This window comes from Nannobrachium achirus, assembly GCF_963921795.1.
Source record: "Nannobrachium achirus genome assembly, chromosome: 3".
NCBI lineage: Eukaryota > Metazoa > Chordata > Actinopteri > Myctophiformes > Myctophidae > Nannobrachium > Nannobrachium achirus.
Genome location: NC_137812.1, coordinates 67,101,688 through 67,123,910, shown reverse-complemented (window position 1 = coordinate 67,123,910; position 22,223 = coordinate 67,101,688). Strand labels below are relative to the sequence as shown.

The following is a 22,223-nucleotide window of genomic DNA, read 5'->3' as shown; positions in this document are numbered from 1 at the left end:
CCAGATACATATCAAGTTGGGGGTCCTTGACTTGAAAAAGTTTGAGACCTACTGCTCAATGAATAATTCTATTCTAATCAAATGCATCTACTGATTAGAAAGACAAGTTGGTATGAGCTTCACTTTTGACATGCACATAGCATTATTTACTACACAAAAAGAATTCCGGAAGAAAACAAAATCTGACAAAACAGACCAGGTTTGGGGCTCACCGAGTGACAATGCCAAGTGACAATGCCGCCCCGTCCGGGGCAGAGGGAACCCCCACAAACCAGGGCAACCACACACACACACCCACTCTAAAGGAAAGGGTGGTTTGCCCCGGCACACTGTGGCGAGGATTACCACCACTGCCATCGGAGGGCACTGTGCCCAGCCTGGTTCCCCCTAACAAAGGGAACAATCAATAGTTTCCTTTGTAGTAGTAAGAGTCTAAGGCACCTAAACAGAAATATAGTGTCTTTCTCAATTTGTAAGCAACTACGATATGAATGAATGTTCTGAACAATGGGGACTTCATAAAAGTGGATTAGCGTAATTTGAGCTGCACTCTGCTTTTAAAAATCCCACTCAGTGGGAGTGAGCAGTGCCTACAGTATCACCGCAAACACTTCAAGGCCGCTCAACAGCGCCACTTGAAGGTTGGTCACCCAGCGGCATTGCAGCTGTTGAGGCCGTACTGATACGGACAGACAGACATGGACAGACAAACATAAATACTTGGTCAAGTGTTGGAGCGGCTGGCACCGCTCAAAAACATGTTTTTCCCCACCCTCATTTGAAATAGTTATATAACACCGGCGCCTAACTCTGCCCCCACTAGGGGGAGCACACATCCTGGAGATTCAAATACCCGAAAAATCGTGTATTTGCGGTTCTAAAGTCGGCTAAAACGGGTATTTTTGGGTATAAAGTCGACTAATACGGGTTTCCTTTATTAAGTCATTTTCGGGTGTCTTTGGGGCTTCAGGGGAGGACCTGGATATGTTGCTTGGTGCGCACCCTTTTTTTAAATAAGCCTATAAACATGACCAGGGCTCTGACATGACCAAATAGATCTGGGGGAGCCGTTGCTCCCTTTGCTCCATTGATTAGGCGCCAATGTTATATAAGACAAAAAGCCTGCTGAACAATGTTACAAGAACTGCAATCATTTGTTAGAAAACTCTGTAGCCAATTCAGATACTGTAGCTTGACCTAGAAATTTTACCTCATGAAAGCGCAGGCAGATCCCATCACAAAACATTACACATTGTCTGTTTTTCTTTCTTTCTCCCCCCTTCTTATTTTAATCTGCATGTGCACCAATGGTACTGTACCGTACGCACATTAAATATTTAGGCTGATTTGCTGTCTCTGAGAAGTACCATTGCCATTGCAGGGCTTCATGAATTTAAATTAAAGTCTGAAGTGATCTTGAGGATTTCCCCCAAAGCAGTGGCATCACCACGAGGATCCTTCAGCCTTAACGCCCGTCCCTCCTCTTATCACATTACTTTAGCACCTTAGCACCTTTCTCCGTCACCCCTCCTCTCCTCGCCATACCGGAGAATCCCCCCTCTTAACCCATAAAGAGCGGTTAAAACATCTGTGTCCTTTAAGATTTTATTCATATTTTATACTTTGGCTTTTCAAATAAAATCACACCCAGCGTGAAGTGAGCGATGCCTTTCATGAGTAAATGTCATTAAGTGTCCCGTGAAGCTTGGCCAATGAGCCATGAAGTGTGGGATGGGCATACAGATACTGTATACAAGCTCATACCGTGCCATGAGCTTGTAGATCTGCTATTTTTGAAAAATCGTGTAAATAGTGTGTAAATCTTTGATGGGGGGCCTCTCCCTCTAACAAAAGTAGGCCTATTTTTTTATGAGGATCGGCAGCCAAATAGATTAGCATTCTGGGGGTCCTTGACATGAAAAACGTTGAGAACCACTGATAATATAGCAACATAGGGTTTTTCAGAAAATCGTTAGGGATATAGAAGACATTTATATCTAATCTGTCTCGGGTTTTACTGGGTTAATGAAACCAATAGGCCTCGATTCCTCGACTCATCGCACGGTAATATGACAACTGGGCCCCGGACGAGAGGCCCCGGGGACAGACACTTACCTCCTGCCGCTACAAGCGGATGGAAAGGCTCTACTGCCGCCGACGCGGGCCAAGCCCTGCGGTTAATACCAGACTAGGAACAAATTCCACCTGAAACTAATGTGATGTGTCTAACACTACCATGGGAGCCTGCAGCAGTCCCAGGCCTACGCTCTTAATACAGCTATAGCGCTTCTCTCACCTCGCTAACAGGTTCTTCTCTGAGCAGCAGCGTTGCCATGTCTTGCTTATTGTAAGCAACTTTGGGCTTGTTTTTTGCTGTGAAGTAGTAACGTGTGTAGTTGCTTATTTTTAGGCTTGCTTCCTAATGTTGCTTATCGGCACTCTTCCAGTTCGTACTCCATCCTATGGGAGGCGCTGTGCTCACGCCGACATACTTCCTTCCAGAGATTAATAAACAAGGGTTTCATACGAAACCTACCGTATTTGTTTTAAACCAGTGATTCTCAAATATTTTCATATCAAGGACATCCAAATTAATATCAATTTGTCTGCACCGCCGATCTGAAAGGATTTTTGGGACGGGGATCCCCGACAAGATTGGTGTTGTTAAAAAAAAAAAATATATATATATATATATATATATATAAAGAAACAAATATTCCTTTTGAAAATAGCAGAACTAAGCTCACAACAAAATCAAGCCATCAAGTGGTAAAAATGATCACTTCTTTTGGGCTTGTTCATTTTCAAAGACCTGGTCGCTTGTTTCTCTTACTAAGTCTGGCAACACTGGTCTCTGAGGTCTCTCACTCTCCCCGGTGTCTGGGGCTCAGAGGCCTTGCTGTGCGTGGGTTAATTGCTTCTATTTGACTCTGTTAAACTTTACAGAGTTTGGTAGGAGACGGAGTTGAGTTTGACAGCATATTTTTGATTTAGTTTTAGTCATATTCTTGTCATCTGAAATGTTTTAGTTTCGGTCTGGTTTTAGTCGACTAGATCTACTGTTGATTTTGTCAACAAAACGTTATTTTGGTAGGCCTTGATCCTCTACTGGACAAAAAATAAATCATAACATGTTTACGGTGGATTTTTCTGAAACAAACACTTTGCAGATAGAAAGAGTAAATTCCAAGCTTTCAATAGAGCCGCAAAATTGGTGAGTTTGACGTCGTTTAATGCAATCAGATAGCAAAAAAAAACAGTTTTGATGCATTGGCTGCCTATGGGAGGTATTGCAACCCTATATTCATCCGATTATAGAGCATCGCAGTGCGGTGTCGGAAGTAAACAACCCATTCATTTTCACCATAGCGTTTTTCATTATCAGCCACAAAGTCGTAGCAATTCAATGTACACTTACCACTAGGCTGGTGGTTGTAAAATGGTTCTATATGCTCCTGTAGAACCCCCGAGTATGTATGCAATCACTCTAGTTTTAGTAAAAACACGTTTTAATCAAGATCGCACGGAGAAGAACTGCATTTCCCATACTGCTAAACATGTACATCCGGTGAAATCGACGTCTGTGATTGGTCTAGCTTCTTCTTCTTTCATGTATCTTGCGGTTACCGCGGAAGTAGCTACTGCCCCCTGTCTTCCCGGCGGATTATTGCACGTCAGCAGAACTCCCGTGAGCGATCGTCTTTCTTTTACAAATATGAATTATATGATGCACTATGTTAAGGATGACGATAAGAGCGTCCACAGAGATGACAATCACTACATTTCAGGCCATATGCTGGCCTGGATAACTAAACTGAGCGTGATTTAAGGGCTTTATTTCAGGAAACGACAACAACATTCGCAATGCATTCTGGGAGTGTAGTTTCCGCAATTTTAAAAATAATGATGTACACAGTCTTGTACCCTGCCCTTTTTTTCAGCTTTCTAATTAATCTTTGCATTCAAAAAAAATGTGAATATTGACATGATCCCTCTCCAGCCGAGGTGGCTTTGTCCAAGGCTTAAAAACGTTTAAATAAATACTTTATGAAATGTCTATGGAAGAAATGAATGCGGAAAACGCTTCCGACACCAGAGTGAGGACGGGGTGGGGCTTCAACTGCGATGCTCTATAACAAAATCTTGTGTTGCAATTTGCGGCTACCTAAACCCTATATTCTTTGTTGTATGTCAAATAGTGAAAACAGCTACATCTCCAAACTTGTTAGCCTGGCATTAGCCAAACTGATATATGAGAAATCAGAAAATGACCGGGCCAATCAGTGACTGCGTTTCACTTTTCAGTTGAATCGCAGTCACTGATTGGCCCGGTCGTTTTCTGATTTCTCATACTCGCTCCCTATGGGCCAAAGTCCAGACTGATACTGTGGAGGAACGTGAGAGTGAATCCATGTTATCAATCTGGCCAACGGCGCAGATCCAATAAAAGCATAGGGGGGGACCTGCGCGCAATAGCAGCAATTTGGCACAGCGACCGTTCATCACTCAAAACACTGGCCACAATAAAATACAGTATCCTACTCAGAACTCAGAAGCATGACAGCCGCTCAGCCGTCAGAACACTGAACACACAGAACCACACAATACAATAATACAGTCCACAAGCAGTTGGCACAGGTTAGAACAGGCCGCCAGTCCAGAACACAATACGGTATAAATGTCATTCATTACCGGCTTGAGAATTGAAAATCCTTCCTCCTCCTCCTCCTCCTGTCCTCTCGTCTCACACACAGCCCAAGTAACAACAAAGTAATCCTTTAGCTTCCTTGTCCAGGCCAGGGTGGCAACAAAAACAACAAAGTAATCCTTTCCTTGTCCAGGGTGGCGGCATTCCTTATTAACTATTTGAAATGGCAGAACCAAAGTTATAAATATTGTGTTCTATTGAGTTTCAGCTGTAGCAGCAGTCTCCTCCGGTAACTTTCATTTCCTAGCAGCAAACACCACATGTTGCCAGATTTTGCGAGAGAAACAAGCAGCCAGCTATATGAAAACCACCCTGGAATATTGTGGTTTTCATATAGCTGGCTGCTTGTTTCTAAGAACTTGGCAAACCATTTTGCAGGAAAACAGAGGGGTGTTCTCATATAATAGCATCTATAAATCATTCAAAAAGCATCGTAAATCGCTTCGATCGTGTTTAGTGCATGATTTCAGAATTTAGACCACTATGTCCCTGACTGGGGGGGACAGGGGGGTCTTCTGGAAGTGAATGGAGGGGACGAAATTGGACCTGGAAGGTGACAAAAACCCCTTGTGCCCCCCGCCATTTTCGCCTATGAATCTGGCTAAAAGCCAGGCTACAAGCTTGTAGGAAGCTTGTAGATGTGCTATTCAACCAAATGTTCTTATATTTCCGTTGTCTGTTTACCTAATGATGACATCCCCTCAATAGCGATGCTAGGGTTCATGTGGTTAATTACGCTGCTTGAAAATAATAGGACAGAACCAGGGGCTCAACAACTGACAGTATAATGGAAAAACAAAGCTAGGGCTTCTTTAGCTTGAAAATGTGCTTTAATTATAAGTACACTGTGTGTACAAGTGGGCAAGTTTCAAAAGGTGGGGAGAGGGAGAGAACATAAGTGTAAGAAGAAAGTGTATTGGTTATTGCGACCCTCAGGTCGCTCGCAGTTACTATCAAAACCTCCCCCGGCTGTCTGTCTGTCAGTCTGTCCGTCACGTCACACTCCTTGACTGCCAAACCACAACCTCCAACCCTCATTTCTCACATGCCCCTCTTCTAGCGCCACCATGAGGCCGATTCTTGCAAAACACTTTTTTGGACACTGCTCCTACAGATTTTGCCCTAAAATCACGCAAAGCGGTACACAGTATGTCTGCAGTCATGTCATCAACATGGATCTGTCCCATTCAGGGCCATTCTTATCAATGACCCACTGTGCTCACCACAACACAATCTGTGACTGTCATAATTCAACACAACACCTATGTTACACATTTGCTCTACCTACATACTAACATATCTCCTACTACTTGAAAACTATCCCTACAGCTAAACCCCACATTCTCTGGCCCTATACCTAAGCAATAAATTTGCCACACATATCCCCCTACACCCAGGAACCAATATACTTACAGGCCTATTTGTGTATACTGTACATGGGACCTGACAGTCGCTTATCTCCCAATTAGGGAGTCTTACTGGTAGCCTAACTCTTTCTCTTACTTACGGTATCACAACATTGTTGTGGTGATGCAGTGTTGGTGTCATAGGTCAAGTGAAAACCTAGATAACCAACAGGTACACCAACATTTGTCAACCTACAGTATATAGTGGGTACACCAGCTGGCTCAAACACTCTCGAAGTTCAATTTACATTCGGATCATGGCACCTGCAGCATCACTAGATTTCTCAGATTAACAACTGATTTCTACTTGGAGGATCAATATCGATCATGCAGGCAGAGGGGAATCGCAAACCGTGAGCATTCATGAAGGTGAATTCTTAAACACGTCCTCAATCGAAACAAACAATAAATTCATTATGGATTCCCAGACCGCCGACCATAGACGAGTATACAATGACTTTTTCCACATATCAAATAAAGAAAGCAAAACCTCCGCTGCAGCAAAGGAAAGAGAACTAACACAGAATATTAAAGTGTGTGTCTATCTCATTAGATAGATGTTCACACAGTTACCATGACAGAGCTATGAAAATGAGTTACCAGATGAACTGAAATGAAATATAGATTTACAAAGATGTGGAGCATTGGCTAAATGTAATGTATGTATATCTTTATGAATGTGTTTATTCTGTAAAACTATTTTCTACTAGCTCTTACCCGTTCAAAGATATGAGCTCCAAAATGATGTGCAGTGTGTGGGTTATGGGATGTGCACTGTGCATACAGTATATGAGGGATGGAAAGTAACTTTAACTGGTGCTTGCATGATAATATGTAGGAGCATCAATGTAAGAAACCCGTTTCGTTTAATGGCTACAGAGATACTGTTCCCCCCAGCCCGCCCGCCCGCCCACCCGCCTGCACACACACACACCCGCCTGCCTGCACACACACACACACACACACACACACACACACACACACACACACACACACACACACACACACACACACACACACACACACACACACACACACACACACACACAGAGCTGGTTAAACATTTTGCCTCAAGCTAGATGCAGAATAGATGCGCCTCATGCTAGATGCAGAATAGATAGTAGATACAGCATAAAAATGCTAATATACAGCATACGATTTGTGAAAGTGACAAACGGGCTTCACAGTTATGTCAGGTGTGTTCATATGCTAATGGTGATGCGATTTCAGATCAATTGCTCCAGCCACCGAGGAGAAACGCTGTTTCAGACAGACACTCAGACAGACATTCGCAAAATTATAGTATAGATAGACAATGGGTGATATCTCTATCTAGATAAATAACAATATTATTTATTATTAATAATATTATACTCTGAGAATAAGGTGGTACTGTGGTGACTTGTGGTGTTGTTGTAGGTGCAGAATATTGTATTATTGTATATGTTTATTCATAGTTCAAGGTCATGTATAGCGTCTTTGTATGATGAGACATTTTCACATGATTGATGCTAAGAGTCTCAAAACAATTGTTTCATTGTAATGACTGTAAGAGCATTTTTCATTTCATTGTTCGAGATGAATATAGCACGCACCTGCAAATGAAATATTGAATGTGCAAAAAAAAAATCTTCTTTACATAATTATGCAAGTCTGGAGGGTTTGTGGATGTCTGAGAAAGGTTCATTTGAGAGAGCAACACCACAGTGAGTGATATTATGCAGCTTTGAAAGGCTGTTCAGGTAAATTATTGATTGCCTTGAAGCAAACAATGATCATGAAGATATTCCTCTGGGTTGGGCAGGGATATCTCCACTGGTGGGAGAAGTATACAGCTTTTCAAGTACAAAAGTATCGGCATCAAAATATCGTCGTTGTCGGGTTTGGCATTTTTTATTTTAAAAATGATATAAACTAGTGAAAACAGCCGATCTACAAGCACACAACGCCTCGCACCGCGAGACGTTGTGTGCTTGTAGATCTGCTGTTTTCACAACTTTTGTGCGACTGCCTTGTGCGATGAAGCAGGGCTTTACTTTGCGCTTTACTTTGCGAAAGAACATACACATTTGAAACTTGGAGATACGCGGTGTCCACCCGACAACAACAATATACATAAAGTACCAAAAGTAAGTATTCACTAGGCAGAATATCCCTTCACATATTCTTTTGAAAACACCAGCCCCTTTAGAAGAAGGCCGATCACACCTCTACTGTTGGTTACAGGTGTGTAGGACAAGAAAAAAAGGTGCAAATGTTATGCCCATATATGGTCATGACTCATGTGCATATATGGGACCGACCGACGCCCCACGGCGAAATCGATGTGTGCCTCAGCATGGACTTGAGGGAGTGTGGTGCCCGCCGCCGAGTCCTTCGGAAAATGCTGTTGTCCAGAACCGCCGATCCGACCGATATTTCCATATATGGGCATAATATACAGCGTATGGGCATATACGACATTATGGGTGCGTTTGAAAATGCTCACACCAACTGCACTCACGTATTAGTTTGTATTGGCCAGTGCGTTCAGTGCTGTATTTACGAACGCGCCCCATGAATCTCTCGATATGGGCATAAAAGGGACAGGTAACAGACAGATAGAGCTCTCCATATATGGGCACAAAAGGGACACAGACGGGTACAACGGTTCGGGTCGGGTACTCAGGCGCAGGCTGTCTAGTTCTCTCCTACCAGGCACGTGCACACATAGACATCAAAGGGGGCTTGAACCCCTGCCCTTTTATCCCTCTGTAAAAAATGCCCTCTCCAGACCATAAATACAGTTTTCACTATGGTGAAAGACATGCAAATGCCCTCTTTTCATGCCATAACTGCAAGGCAGCATTCAAGATATTGCCTTGTCCAAACTCTCCTGAACTTGAATGCAGCATCTTATGTTGAAAGAATTGCCCTCTCTGTATAGAAATCCATGTTGTTACGCCACAACTCCAGTATTCACTTGATTATGCTTAGTTCAGTGTGGTACCATGCACCGAAAATAGCCGACCTCCAAGCTCACAATGCGTCGCGCTGCGACACATTGTGAGCTTGGAGGTCGGCTATTTTCGACATTTCCACCAAAAGGCCCTTTCAACAATTTCAGCCCTCTCTAACATTCTCTTCACGTACCTGTCTCCTACTATTCCATCCTCTGCTCATAGCTGTTCTCCGCCCACTCCCATTAGTGGGAGGAGTGACGGCTGTGTGATTGAGAGCTGCCAGCTAAAGGCAGCAGGGAGTTTGGGCTGAACGAACTGTCTCTACTGCCATTCTCCATGGTGGGTTCCTGTTCAGCCACAGCTTGCCTGTTGGACCAGGAGACTTGCTTTTAATCAGTTCTATCAGAGCAGCAGCCTCCGTGTGCTCCTGACTGATGGCCTGCTCGGGTTCATCTGGGGTCAGGTGTGTGTGTGTGTGTGTGTGTGTGTGTGTGTGTGTGTGTGTGTGCGTGTGCGTGTGCGTGTGCGTGTGCGTTTGCGTGTGCGCGTGCGCGTGCATGTGCGTGCGTGCGTGTGTGTGTGTGTGTGTGTGCGTGTGTGTGTGTGTGTGTGTGAACTAGCCAGTGGTGGAATAAGTACTCACATGTTTTACTTAAGTAAAAGTATCAATACGGCAAAGTCTGGAATTAAAAATGTACTTGAGTAAAAGTAAAAAAGTATTGGTATAAAAATGTACTTGAAAATAGCAGATCTACAAGCTCACAATGCCTCGCATTGCGACACATTGTGAGCTTGTAGATCGGCTATTTTCAAATGGCTGAAATGTATACTGTAGAGCTGAATTGGGTAATGTATAGTTGTGTAATAATAATCCAAATATACAAAGGAACTAGTAAAAGTAGAATTTTTGAGTCTGGGATGACGAGATCTAGTGGAGTAAAAGTACAACTATAGAAAATTGGAAATACTCCAGTAAAATAAAAAAATACCTCAGAATTGTACTTGTAAGTACAGTACTTGAGTAAATGCAATTAGTTATTTTCCATCACTGGAACTAGCCACGTATTGCAGTGACCTTCTGCATTGTGGTATGTGTGAGTGGCATTTGGGCTGAAACCGCCCTTAGACCCGGGGTCTTCAACAGGGGGTCCCCAGAATTACTACAGGGTCCTCCAAATCTTTGAGTGATTTCTCCTTTTTTATATTAACCACTTGAACCCTATAGCGTCCATATTCTGAGAACTTTAGCCAAACATAGCCGATCTACAAGCTCACAACACCTCGCACTGCAAGGTGTTGTGAGCTTGTAGATCGGCTATTTTCGGCAAAGAGGTTTGGTGTAGAGGGGAAAAAGAGAAGACTAAGTACGGAGTGAAAGGTCAAGTTTATTAAGTACAGGTATTGACGGTTCAAGTGGTTAAATATATGAGTGAAAACACAAATTGATATGAATCCAAAATACACTGAAGATTATATGAACCAGGCTTTGTTTCCCATAGCCTTATTTAATCACAACGATGGGATCATGGTGATTAGTAATCCCTGTGAAATAATGGAGGATGGAAATGAGATGAATGATATTTATATGCATCCATTGTTGCGTGTCGATTTCAGTTTGGACAGTTATCAATAAACCCACCATATACTGCCGTACTACTGGGGCCTTGTGCAGGCACGTGCTCACATAGACATCCCATGCCATACCTGAAGGCAGCATTAAAGAGAATCGCCTTGTCCAAACTCTCCTTAACTTGAATGCAGCATCTTATGTTGAAATCAAGAAATGTATAGAAATGAAACATCGAAAATAGCCAACCTCCAAGCTCTCAACCCGTCGCGCTCCAGCTTGGAGGTCCGCTATTTTCGATATTTCCACCAAAAGGCCCTTTTAGAAATGTCAGCCCCTGCCTCTCTCAACATTCTCTGCACGTCCCTGGCCTTATATGTGAGGCATTGGTTCAAAACAAGTGTTGTTACGAGCTGTTCCGTGTCACTGTCACGGCCCGGGCTGTGAACAGGGCTGGATGAACACGGGGGCTGGGTTTTGACCTTGGTTCAGAAAAGATGTCCACTGGTAATGGAGGAAGTGGAGGAAACCGTGTACTCTCCACAGAGCTGCACCCGAGTGTCTCAAAAAGCACAGTTTTTATACAGTTTCTTGCACACAGCTGGGGTCAGCAAATTGGATCATCCAGATGATCCAATTCCCCCACAATGCACCTGGATTCAGCTACTTACGCATGCTTCAAAACACCACTGAGCAACTTGCATTGAAATGAATAGCTGGGAGCGGGGCTATCCGTACTCTATGGGTCCCACCCACGAACATGGTCAATTGTGTTTGTTTGATCTGCGGTGGAAACCAATCTAACCCCATGCATGCCGTCACCACGGTGGTGGTGGCTAGGAACTTTACCCCCGCGTAACCCGGGCGCCCTGTGCCTGATCTTTTAGTAAGCTCTATAGTTATCTCAAATCTTTTATCACATTTTGGTTAACAGAAGGTCACACAGTACATGCAGTATTTATCAATCAGCACAGAAGCAAGGGAGGAATCTTATCGAAGCCAATGTTGTTGTTATCCTCTAAGTGACATCTTAAAGGGTTTGCCCTCACGAGACCTTTTAACTTTTGTGGGGAGAAATGTAAATAGCAAGCAACGACGTGGCCCGCCCCCCTGTCATACGGCCAGACGTTCAAGCGCTGAGTGCTCGCTCCTCCTGCATACAAAGGGATCTTTCTCTCACCTTGAGCTCAGTATTCAAACCCAGTTCATCCTGGGATAGGTGTCTGGTGAGATTAGCGAGAACAAAAGCGAGAAAAAACAATATTTGAATACTATTCTTATTCTGAAACAGAAGCTTTTCGCTCAGCTGTTTTCCAAGGCTATGGTGAGCGTTAACTTTGCTAGTGAAAAAAAAAACACACAAACACACCAGTTCACAGTCTGATTAGTTTCACTCAGGCAATGTGTCTGCTTAAATACATGCTGAAATCACATCTGACTCGAATCTGATTTTATGTTTTACTAGTGCGGTGCCCGTTGTCAGTGGATATGTACTTTTATGTCAGTACCCGTCATTTGTGGTAAACAGCTAAACGCTAGAGAAGAATAGAGTCCGCAACACTGGTGAATACTCAGCTCTGTTTTATTGCTTCAACGTTTCGATCCGTTGGGATCTTCTTCAGGAATAGTACAGGGAAATGGGTGTGTATCCTTATAAAGACTAGCTTGCACTATGATTGGCTATAACAATGAGTGGTGTTTTGAACCTACGCTCATACCAATCAGGCCATTTCTCCAGTAACGAAAGGCAATAATCAACACACAAACCCAACATGTTTGCATCTACACATGAATATTACCTATCAAGAAATACAAGATATAAAATATACAAAATAGTAATCAGGAACAGGATCAAGTCAGCTAACAGCTAAACGCTCCCTGTGGTTGAAGCCTTTTCGTTGCATTGACGTTGCATGTAATTGTGTCGCACACCGGTTCTGGAGAAGAGCTGATATTATTGTTGGGACACCAACAATACACATGCCGATTGGTTGGACGGTCTTCAAAATGCGTGAAGGACAGACATACAGAGATTTGTTGGAAATCATTGATAGTCTAAAATGATTAGATAATTAGGTTTTGTATGTAAGCTTATACAGTAGCTTGATTCCTGCCTGTTTCATTATCTTTGTTTTTGATAGTCAGATTGTGCTTTGCTTCCCTTCTGCAGGGCAGGCTTAAATTATTAAAATGTAGTGTTGTGTTTGGAGAAGCACATCTCATGTTTTTTATTCATTTATCTACTGTATATTTGTTGTCAATTCGGATCGCTGTTCTTTTTCTCGTCTAGGGTCAATTTAATACGGTGGGTTTCTTTTCAAGCAGTAGTAATGTCTCATCTCATTCACTTGTAGTTTCCCAGCATTGTGAGTGCGCTAGGGTTCTGTCGAAGGAACACTTTGACCCCAGTGAGTCTAGTGTTTTCTAGTTGTTGCGTCTTCACCAAACAATTATCACATTCAGGCAAACGTTCCCATGCTCCTTTCCCTTTTTGCATTTTTGAGTTTCCACTGAAAATACACACAACTCCTTGGAAGTAAAGATCAGACAAAGACAAAGGCTGAGATTGTCGCAGCACTTTGTGGCTTAGTGGCGTCAGGTTGACAGCGTCTGAACAAGCGCTGGCTTTGTGTAAATCAGCCTCTACAACAGTGCCTTTGTTAGGAATCAACATTGCCGGCCAGGTCTCAACGTTCCCCGTAACGTCTTTGGGTATGCTCAGCCCTGGAGTGACACACACACACACACACACACACACACACACACACACACACACACACACACACACACACACACACACACACACACACACACACACACACACACACACACACACACACACACACAAAGGGTGACATTTAGCCAGGCGGAGGAGAATCATGTAGATTAGGTGAATCCCAGCATGGCTGCCAGAGGCACAGAGAGAGAACAGACGCAACACGCGTTGACTGACACTGACGCCACTGACGCCAAACATCTAACTCAGGGGTCTTCAACGTTTTCAGGTCAAGGACCCCTTAGTTGAGAGAAAGATGAAGCAGGGATCCCCACAACCTTTTCGTAGATTCCATATAGTTTAATCGTTTGACAGCACAATCATCAGTGTATTTTGGATTCATGTCAATTTGTGTTTTCAGATATTTAACCACTTCAACCGTCAATACTCCTTTCACTCTGTACTTAGTGTGCTCTTTTTTCCTCTTTGCTGAAAATAGCCGCTCTACAAGCTCACAACGCCTCGCAGCGTGAGGCGTTGTGAGCTTGTAGATCTGCTTGTAGAGCTTGTAGATCTGCTAGTTCTCAGGATATGGACACTAGGGTTCAAACCCATGCATATAAAAAAGGAGAAAACAGTTTATATCACTCAAAGATTTGGAGGACCCCCTGTAGTATCTCTGAGGACCCCCTGGGGGTCCCGGACCCCCTGTTGAAGACCCTTATTCTAACTATTAATTTAGGGAATGTCTGTCTGACCATCTGCATGCTGACATCACTGATACCACACAGATTCGCCGCCATGGTAACCGTCTGTTTGCATGCTGCCTGCAGTACTCTGATGTCATAGTACTGACATCACAGACTGACCTGGACACGGAATCCCTTGTAAGCCCATATATGGAGATCCCTGATGTCATCCATATTAAGCCCATATCTAACAGGACTTCATATGGGAATGCCCATACGTATATGGAGGAAGACAGCCCATATCTGTGCGGCTGGTTCAGACAGGGATCTCCATGTATGGGCATAAAAGGGATGTACGATATACATCACTGGCCAGATGGCCAAGAATTGGTGCGACCTGAGGCGTCTTACTAGTTTTATTATAATGTACAGCCACTATGGCTCCTAATACACAGTGAAAAACATGTTTTCATGTCTAGATCCTTGACATTTTCATGCCATGTATTTGGCCTGCGGACTCCCATCTCAAAATATGTTGTGCCAGGGAAACCCATAAAAAAACGTTCTAAATTAACCCATTTAGTGCTCCAGACATGAACGGGTTACCGGTCTCTTATTTTGAAGGCCGGAAGTAGATCGCGCTCACAATTCCCTACTTGACAATGTTTGAGATTTACCTGGAAGTGTTGTCGTCCAAAGCGTAAACAGTAATGGCGGATCGATGCCTTTCAGCTTGTACTATTTTAGCGAGAATACAATGCCATCCTTGGCATCAAAAGTGTTTTTTGGAGAAAATGGACGTCAAAGATGAGAAAGACCGTTGGCTTCCATGTTAAGGGATCACTATTGTGTGCACGTGGATGCGCGATGATGATGAATCGGCGAGTCCACCCGTGCCAGCACTTTCCAACGGACGGTACGTAGCCCTTGCCAGCTTTACTGTATATACAGTAAATATCGCGCGTATACTCGGGAGCGGCACTATAAATGAGTAAATCAAAATGAGTCTAGATTTGTCAACGTTTCTCTACAAGCTCTACAAGCTTATGCTAGCAGACCAGCTATTTTACAATAGCCAAGTATAAACATTGGGTTGAAGTGGTTCAGCTATTCCTCAATTTAGCTGGGGACCCCCTGGAACCCACTCAAGGACCCCCTGGTGATTCCTGGACCCACATTTGAGAACAGCTGATGTGGAGCGTGTGCAAATGGAACTAAAATGGATCCTTATGGGTCCAGTGAGTGTACAAATGATGTGTGCAAATGGCTGAGTGTACAAATGGAACCAAATGGGCCCTTACGCATCCATTTGGTTCCATATGTACGCTCGCTAAGTTAAATCAACACTTCAGACTTCACAGTGTAATGGCTGCACTAAAGCCCTCTTCTTCCCCTTATTCCCTTTGTCCATTTATTCAAAAAACACTTTCCTTGAGCCAACACACCTGAAAGAATCCCAGAAGCCACTCTGTTTGTACGAGCCAAGACCTTGTATTTATTTTATTTCTTTATTTTTTTTGTACATTTCACAGCACACAAAGCAGAAATGCAGTTTGCAAGGGATAGATGGAGCCAGAGAACCGGAGAGTGGTTATAAACAATGCTTCTAAAGCACTTGGCTGTTGCGTGTGCATTGCAGCAGTATACTGTTACACAGTGGTGGGAATAATGAACAACATTTAGTCGAGTGTGTTGTACAATTTCGAGGTACTTTTACTTTACTTGAGTAATTCAATTGTTCAATGCTTTATGACTCCATTCCACCACATCTCATAGCTAGAGCTTGCTGCTGGGCAGAAATGAAAATTCAAACAAGACATTTGAAAGATATTCTCAAATATATTTCCGTGAATGGCAGCTTCCGTGAATGACAGCTTCTGTGCTCTGCATTCAGGAGGTGTAGTTGCAGACTATTATACTGTGCAGCATTCAGAGATAGTGGAATATTTGTCTGCCTTCAATGACAATTTTTGTTACATATCGTCACTGTCGGGCAGAAACCTCGTATCTCAAAAGCCCTGCTTCGTCATACAAGGCCGTCGCACAAAAGTAGTGAAAACAGCAGATCTACGAGCACACAACGCCTCGCACCGCGAGGCGTTGTGTGCTCGTAGATCGGCTGTTTTCACTAGTTTAGTTGATGTTTTAAATGATAAATAGATAATAAAACAAAACAAACGCTTTTGGACATACAAGGTTTCCACCCGACAACGACGATATAGAAGTATATTTATATTCTGGCGTTACTACTACTTCTACTTACAGTAAGTAGAAAACCATAGGAGTAGTTCTTCCAGCACTGTTGGCGTATTAACGCAGTGTAACAGATGAGGCTCCCAGTAGCACGGTGTTACAATGTGCCACGGGGAGGCAGGGAGTTTGCACTCGCAGGCCTGAGGGGATAAGCACGGGATTTGGTTCTCGGTGGCAGCTGGAAGCCACCAACACCATCGTGTGCTGCTGATCATCGCTTCGTGCCAGATGTAATTCCACAGAGGCGTGCGCACGCACGCACGTACACACACACAGGCACACATGCAAACACCTTGAAGCATACCGTGCATACCAAGCAAATTATGTTAGCATGGCTGTGTGTACAGTACATCTGCATGCATGCACGGCAGATGCTCGAACTCACAGCATGTCATATTTTCGCCGCATGGCTATATGCAGGCGAGGCTATAGCCGTCCGTAAGAGGGTCTGTGTGTGTGTGTGTGTGTGTGTGTGTGTGCGTGTGTGTGTGTGTGTGTGTGTGTGTGTGTGTGTGTGTGTGTGTGTGTGTGTGTGTGTGTGTGTGTGTGTGTGTGTGTGTGTGTGTGTGTGTGTGTGTGTGTGTGTGTGTGTGCGTGCGTGTGTGTGTGTGGGCGTGTGCGTGTTAGAGTTCTCAACGGTTCTGAAAATGAAGGTCCGGCCCTAACTGGGCCCCTAACTAGCCGACTAATTAGCATACATTTTAGCCGACCCGAAAATGTCGGGTCGGTTGGGTATGGTCGGGTTTGGGAAGAATTTGAGAACTCTCTCACAGAGTAAAAGTAATAAAATAATAAAAATATATCTTTTCTTTTTTCATTGAGCCCGAGGCCCGGCCCGACTAATTAGCATACATTTTGGCCCTACCCGACCCTAAATGTCGGGTCGGGTTCGGGTATGGTCGGGTTAGGGCAGAATTTGAGAACTCTGTGCGTGTATGTCTGTGTGTCTGTCTGTCTGGTGCCAGATTTATTGTGGTCATTTGCACAAACATATATTTATATATATGGCCAATACTAAATAGATGTGTCTTAGATGACGCCACAGGCAGATCACACCAAGTCCCAGATCCACACTGAAACCATCCAATGTTTACGTGGATCCCGAGAATCACATGGTTTGATCTTTTTTCCTGCAGTCTTGGTCAGGTCATATACACTGCATGTACGCCTGAATGCACACGTACATGCGCGCACACACACACAGCCATGCACACACACACACAAACGCGCGCGCGGGCACGCACATACACAAACACCCGCCCACACACGCTAGCCTGGAACCAGACGAATCTTCCAGAGTGAAATCCCCTGTGATTATTCTGCCGAGTGCCGATGCCAGGCCTACACAGTACACACACACACACACACACACACACACACACACACACACACACACACACACACACACACACACACACACACACACACACACACACACACACACACACACACACAATTTACTGACATTACAGAATAGATACGTCTTGATGTTATGCCACCAATAAAGCTCAGAATGAACAAGTCACAACAAAACAATCAAATACTTACATGTTAGGGGTGTAATGATATAGTAACTGCATCGAAATATCGTTTTTAACTTAAAAAATCGAAGTATATCGAAATAAAAACAGCTAAAATCGAATCGTAATGGTTTATTTTGTATCGTATCGAATCGGCAGTGCAAAGAATCGATTGTATCGATACTACCTACTTGTGCATTGTATTTAGCATTTTTAAGAAGAAAAAATTCCATATAGCTACACTGGTCTATCGATAAATGTGTGTAATGTCTGGGTTCATGTCAAGGTGCAGGTTTGTCAATATGTATTTGGCAGATAATCACAGTGTTTACTTATTTATATGCATAACAATACATGTTTCCCTTAAAAACCTGCACTATCCACACCTTTTCACATTTAATTTCTTTGCTAAATAGTTACTATATCGATTTTAAATCATTGAATCGAATCATATCGTATCGCCATGAATGAATCAATATCGTCCATGTATCGTATCGTCAACCATGTATCATGATATGTATCGAATCGCTATTAAAATGTATCGTTACACCCCTATTACATGTAAATCAGACAAACCAAAACTGCTGCTGCTACTGAAACATATATGAGTATTGTATTTCATGTCTTGTATGTATTTTAGCTGTGTTTTAGCTATTAAACTATCGACTACTTATTTAATTTCTCAAAAAATCTTACCACTGAAGCCCTATTTTATAGTCCTATTTTATACAATTGCCAATCTACCATTTCACATCACGTCGCGATGCATCGCAAGTTGATGCAAGCTTGTAGATTGTAGCTACTTCCGCTATACATATTTTAAAGGAGTTGTTTTTTAAAGCGTTCAAATCAATTATTTTATTAAAATTGATATGTATATCTTTTAAATCGGAGGTTCTCAACCTGTGGGTCGGGACCCCCAGGTGTGTCCCCAAATTATTTTGGGGGTCCCTAGATGATTAACTTAATGTGCAACATTGTTTTCTCACTCAACAGTAAACAAACCAACATGAAGTTTAAGTGTATAGGGGTATCTGCACATTTCTAAAGTGACAATTTTAGAACCGTGTTATACAAAATGTAATGCCTCAACTCTTAGTGCTCGTCAGGGTGGGGAGGGGGTCCCCAGTTAAAACATGATTATTTGTGGGGTCGCGGCCTGAAAAGGTTGAATGAACCAGACCCCCTGGTGTGCCTTTGTCTAGCTGGGGGCAGGATATCACCTATTATGACCGAATACAGAGGAATATGCCAGAAAATCTTTCCAACAGTATATATACAATAATGTGGGTATATGCCCAGTATACCTGTAAAATAGCAGTCATATAATTTACCCGTATACGTCCGATAATCACTCTTTTCACCCAGTGCACTGTTTTAAATAACGTCTATTTTTCTGCGTCGCAACAGGGCGACTCCATGAAGACCAACATCCAGCTGGATTTCGGCGACGGCACGGCCGTGTCCTACTCCAACCTGAGCTGGACGGAGGAGGGAATAAGACACGTGTACAAGGCGGCGGGGATATTCCGTGTGACAGCGCTGGCGGAGAATAGCCTGGGCTATGACACCACGTCGCTCTACCTACATGTTACATGTATGTATGTGTGACCCCCGTTGCCACCACTGCCGCTTCCTGGAAATGACAGCTCGCTTCATACATATGCATGCGTGTGCGGGGGAAACCTTGTATGTCCAATACAGTCACCAGGGGCGTCACAAGGGGGAGGGAGGGGGGGGGGGGGGGGGGGGGGGGAGTGGGACTGAGTTACTAGGGCCCAAGGTGGAGGGGCCTTCATTATTTTATACTTTAGCTATTGAGAAATAGCAGATATACAAGCTCACAACGCGGCACGAGTGCCGTGCTTGCAAACTTGTAGATCTGCTATTTTTGAAAAGTCGTGAAAATGTGTACAAATCGCTGTGAGCTTGTATATCTGCTGTTTTTCAATAGTTAAAGCACAAAATGTGAGTGAATCCTTGCACCCAGGGCCCAGAATTTGATGCGACACCCCTGACTGTCACTATAGTCAGCGGTGTGAAGTCACTAAAGTACATTTACTCAAGTCAAATGTTTAGGTATTTTGTACTTTACTTGATCCTGTTTTCAATACTTTTACTTCTACTCCACTACATCTCGGATCCAAATATTACTTTGTAGATTTTGATTATTATTACAAAACATACATTAACCACTTCAGTCCCGGTACATTTGGCCATTTGAAAATAGCCGATCTACAAGCTCACAATGCGTCGCGATGCGACGCATTGTGAGCTTAGATCGGCTATTTTCAAAGGATTTTTCTGCATTTGAAGACTTGAAATGGGACAATCATAAAATGTAGAAATAATGGAGATAGAAGGTTTTCTGAGCAACAGCGATGATGATGCATTCATTATGCATTTGACTGGAGGGTAAGACTGGAACCGGCTCTATCCAGGATGAACACATTAGCTGTTCCAGTGTGCAGCCCAGTGGTGGACACAGTTCAAGTACTGGAGCACTCGCTTAAAAAATATATGCTTTAATAAACACTTAGGTATTCAGGCTTTATCCCCTGCAAGCCAAATGACGTCATGATGACGTTATGATACCGTCCTCTGACTCCAGTGACTCCGGTGACTCCGGTGACGTTCAGAACTAGGCCAGATCACAGCCCATATGGGGATGATCTTGACGTCATTACCAGGATGTCATATGAACTATACGATTATTTTTATTTACTATCAAAACCTCGACCAGCTGTCCGTCTGTCAGTCACATGTCACACGTCACACTTTTGCCCTGCTCATATCTCCGGAACCGTTGCCCCGATCCATGCCAAATTTTGCATACACACTCCCATCAATTCTCACATGACACTCTTCTAGCGCCACCATGAGGCCGATTCTTGCAAAACACATTTATGCACACTGCTCCTACAATTTTTGCCCTAAAATCACACAAATCGGTACACAGTATGTCTACCCTCATGTCATCAACATGGATCTGTCCCATTTAGCGCCACCTTCAGGACGATCTTTTTAAAACACATTTTTGGACACTGCTCCTACAGACTTTGCCCTAAAATCACGCAAATCGGTACACAGTATGTCTACACTCATGTCATCAACATGGATCTGTCCCATTTAGCGCCACCTTCTGGCTGATTTTTTAAAACACATTTTTGGACACTACTCCCACAGATTTTGCCCTAAAATCACGCAAATCGGTACACAGTATGTCTACACTCATGTCATCAACATGGATCTGTCCCATATAGCGCCACCTTCTGGCTGATTTTTTAAAACACATTTTTGGACACTACTCCTACAGATTTTGCCCTAAAATCACGCAAATCGGTACACAGTATGTCTACACTCATGTCATCAACATGGATCTGTCCCATATAGCGCCACCATCAGGCCGATTTTTTCAAACACATTTTTGGACACTGCAGATTTTGCCCTAAAATCACACTGAGACCTGACGGTCGCTTATCTCCCGATTAGGGAGTCTTACTGGTATACTATTAGCTGAAATATAAGCATGTAAGGTTAGATTCTGGGACATATCTGACTAGTTATGATATTTATCTGGCCATAATCAGACCTTCTCTGATTAATCCAGGATGTCTGTTTTTGTGGGCAGGATTTATGTTGGTTGAAATCAGGTGATATTCTAGGCCAGATCTGACTAGTCATGGTTTGACTTGATCTGGCCCCAATCCAGACGTCACTGATTGGTCCAGGTCCTGACCGTGCTTGCTGGGTCAATGCATCAATGTATTGACATTTCCCAAAGAAATCTAAGAAATGACAAAAATATATATGAAAACTAAATTGCAGATCACATTGCGACACGTGAGCTTAGGTGAGCTTAAGTGGTTCATTCATAATGTTCTTCTTTTTTCTACAAATGTAGTCAAGTGCAATATTTGTCTTTGAAATGTAGTGGAGTAAATGTCAAGTATCCAAGGAAATTGTCTTTTGAAAAAAAAAAAAAAAAAAAGTAAAGTACAGAATACAGATGATATACAAAAGAAAGGAGGAAGACCACCCATTTTCAATATTGAACTATGTCATTAATATACCTTAGAGGAGTTGTGTGGAAATAGAAAAAAAGTTCACCCCCTTCTGTGTTGCCAACTGGAGGATTGATTTTGGGGTTTGTTTTGTAAATTACAACTTGATGACATCACACATTGTACTTTACAATACAAACCCCAAAATCAATCCTCCAGTTCTAGGCAACACAGAAGGGGGGGAACTTTTTTTCTATTTCCACACAACTCCTCTAACTAAGGTATATTCATGACATAGTTCAATATTGAAAATGGGTGGTCTTCCCCTTTAAGTACAGTACTAAAGTAAATGGTCTTTCATTACTGTCCAACACTGGCAGCTGATGAACTGTAAACACCATTCATACCATGGTGTTGT

General features: G+C 43.1%; 1 protein-coding gene across 1 annotated transcript in view; it reads left to right on the top strand.

Annotated features, from left to right (window-relative positions):
* LOC308281724 (VPS10 domain-containing receptor SorCS3-like) overlaps positions 1–22,223 on the top strand; it is a gene marked incomplete at its 3' end in the record, with an annotated part of 555,751 nt that overhangs the window by 499,193 nt on the left and 34,335 nt on the right. Inside the window, exon 19 of the mRNA XM_080722002.1 lies at positions 19,212–19,398. Within this exon, the coding sequence (XP_080578128.1) occupies positions 19,212–19,398 (187 nt within the window). The remainder of the gene's footprint in view (positions 1–19,211; positions 19,399–22,223) is intronic.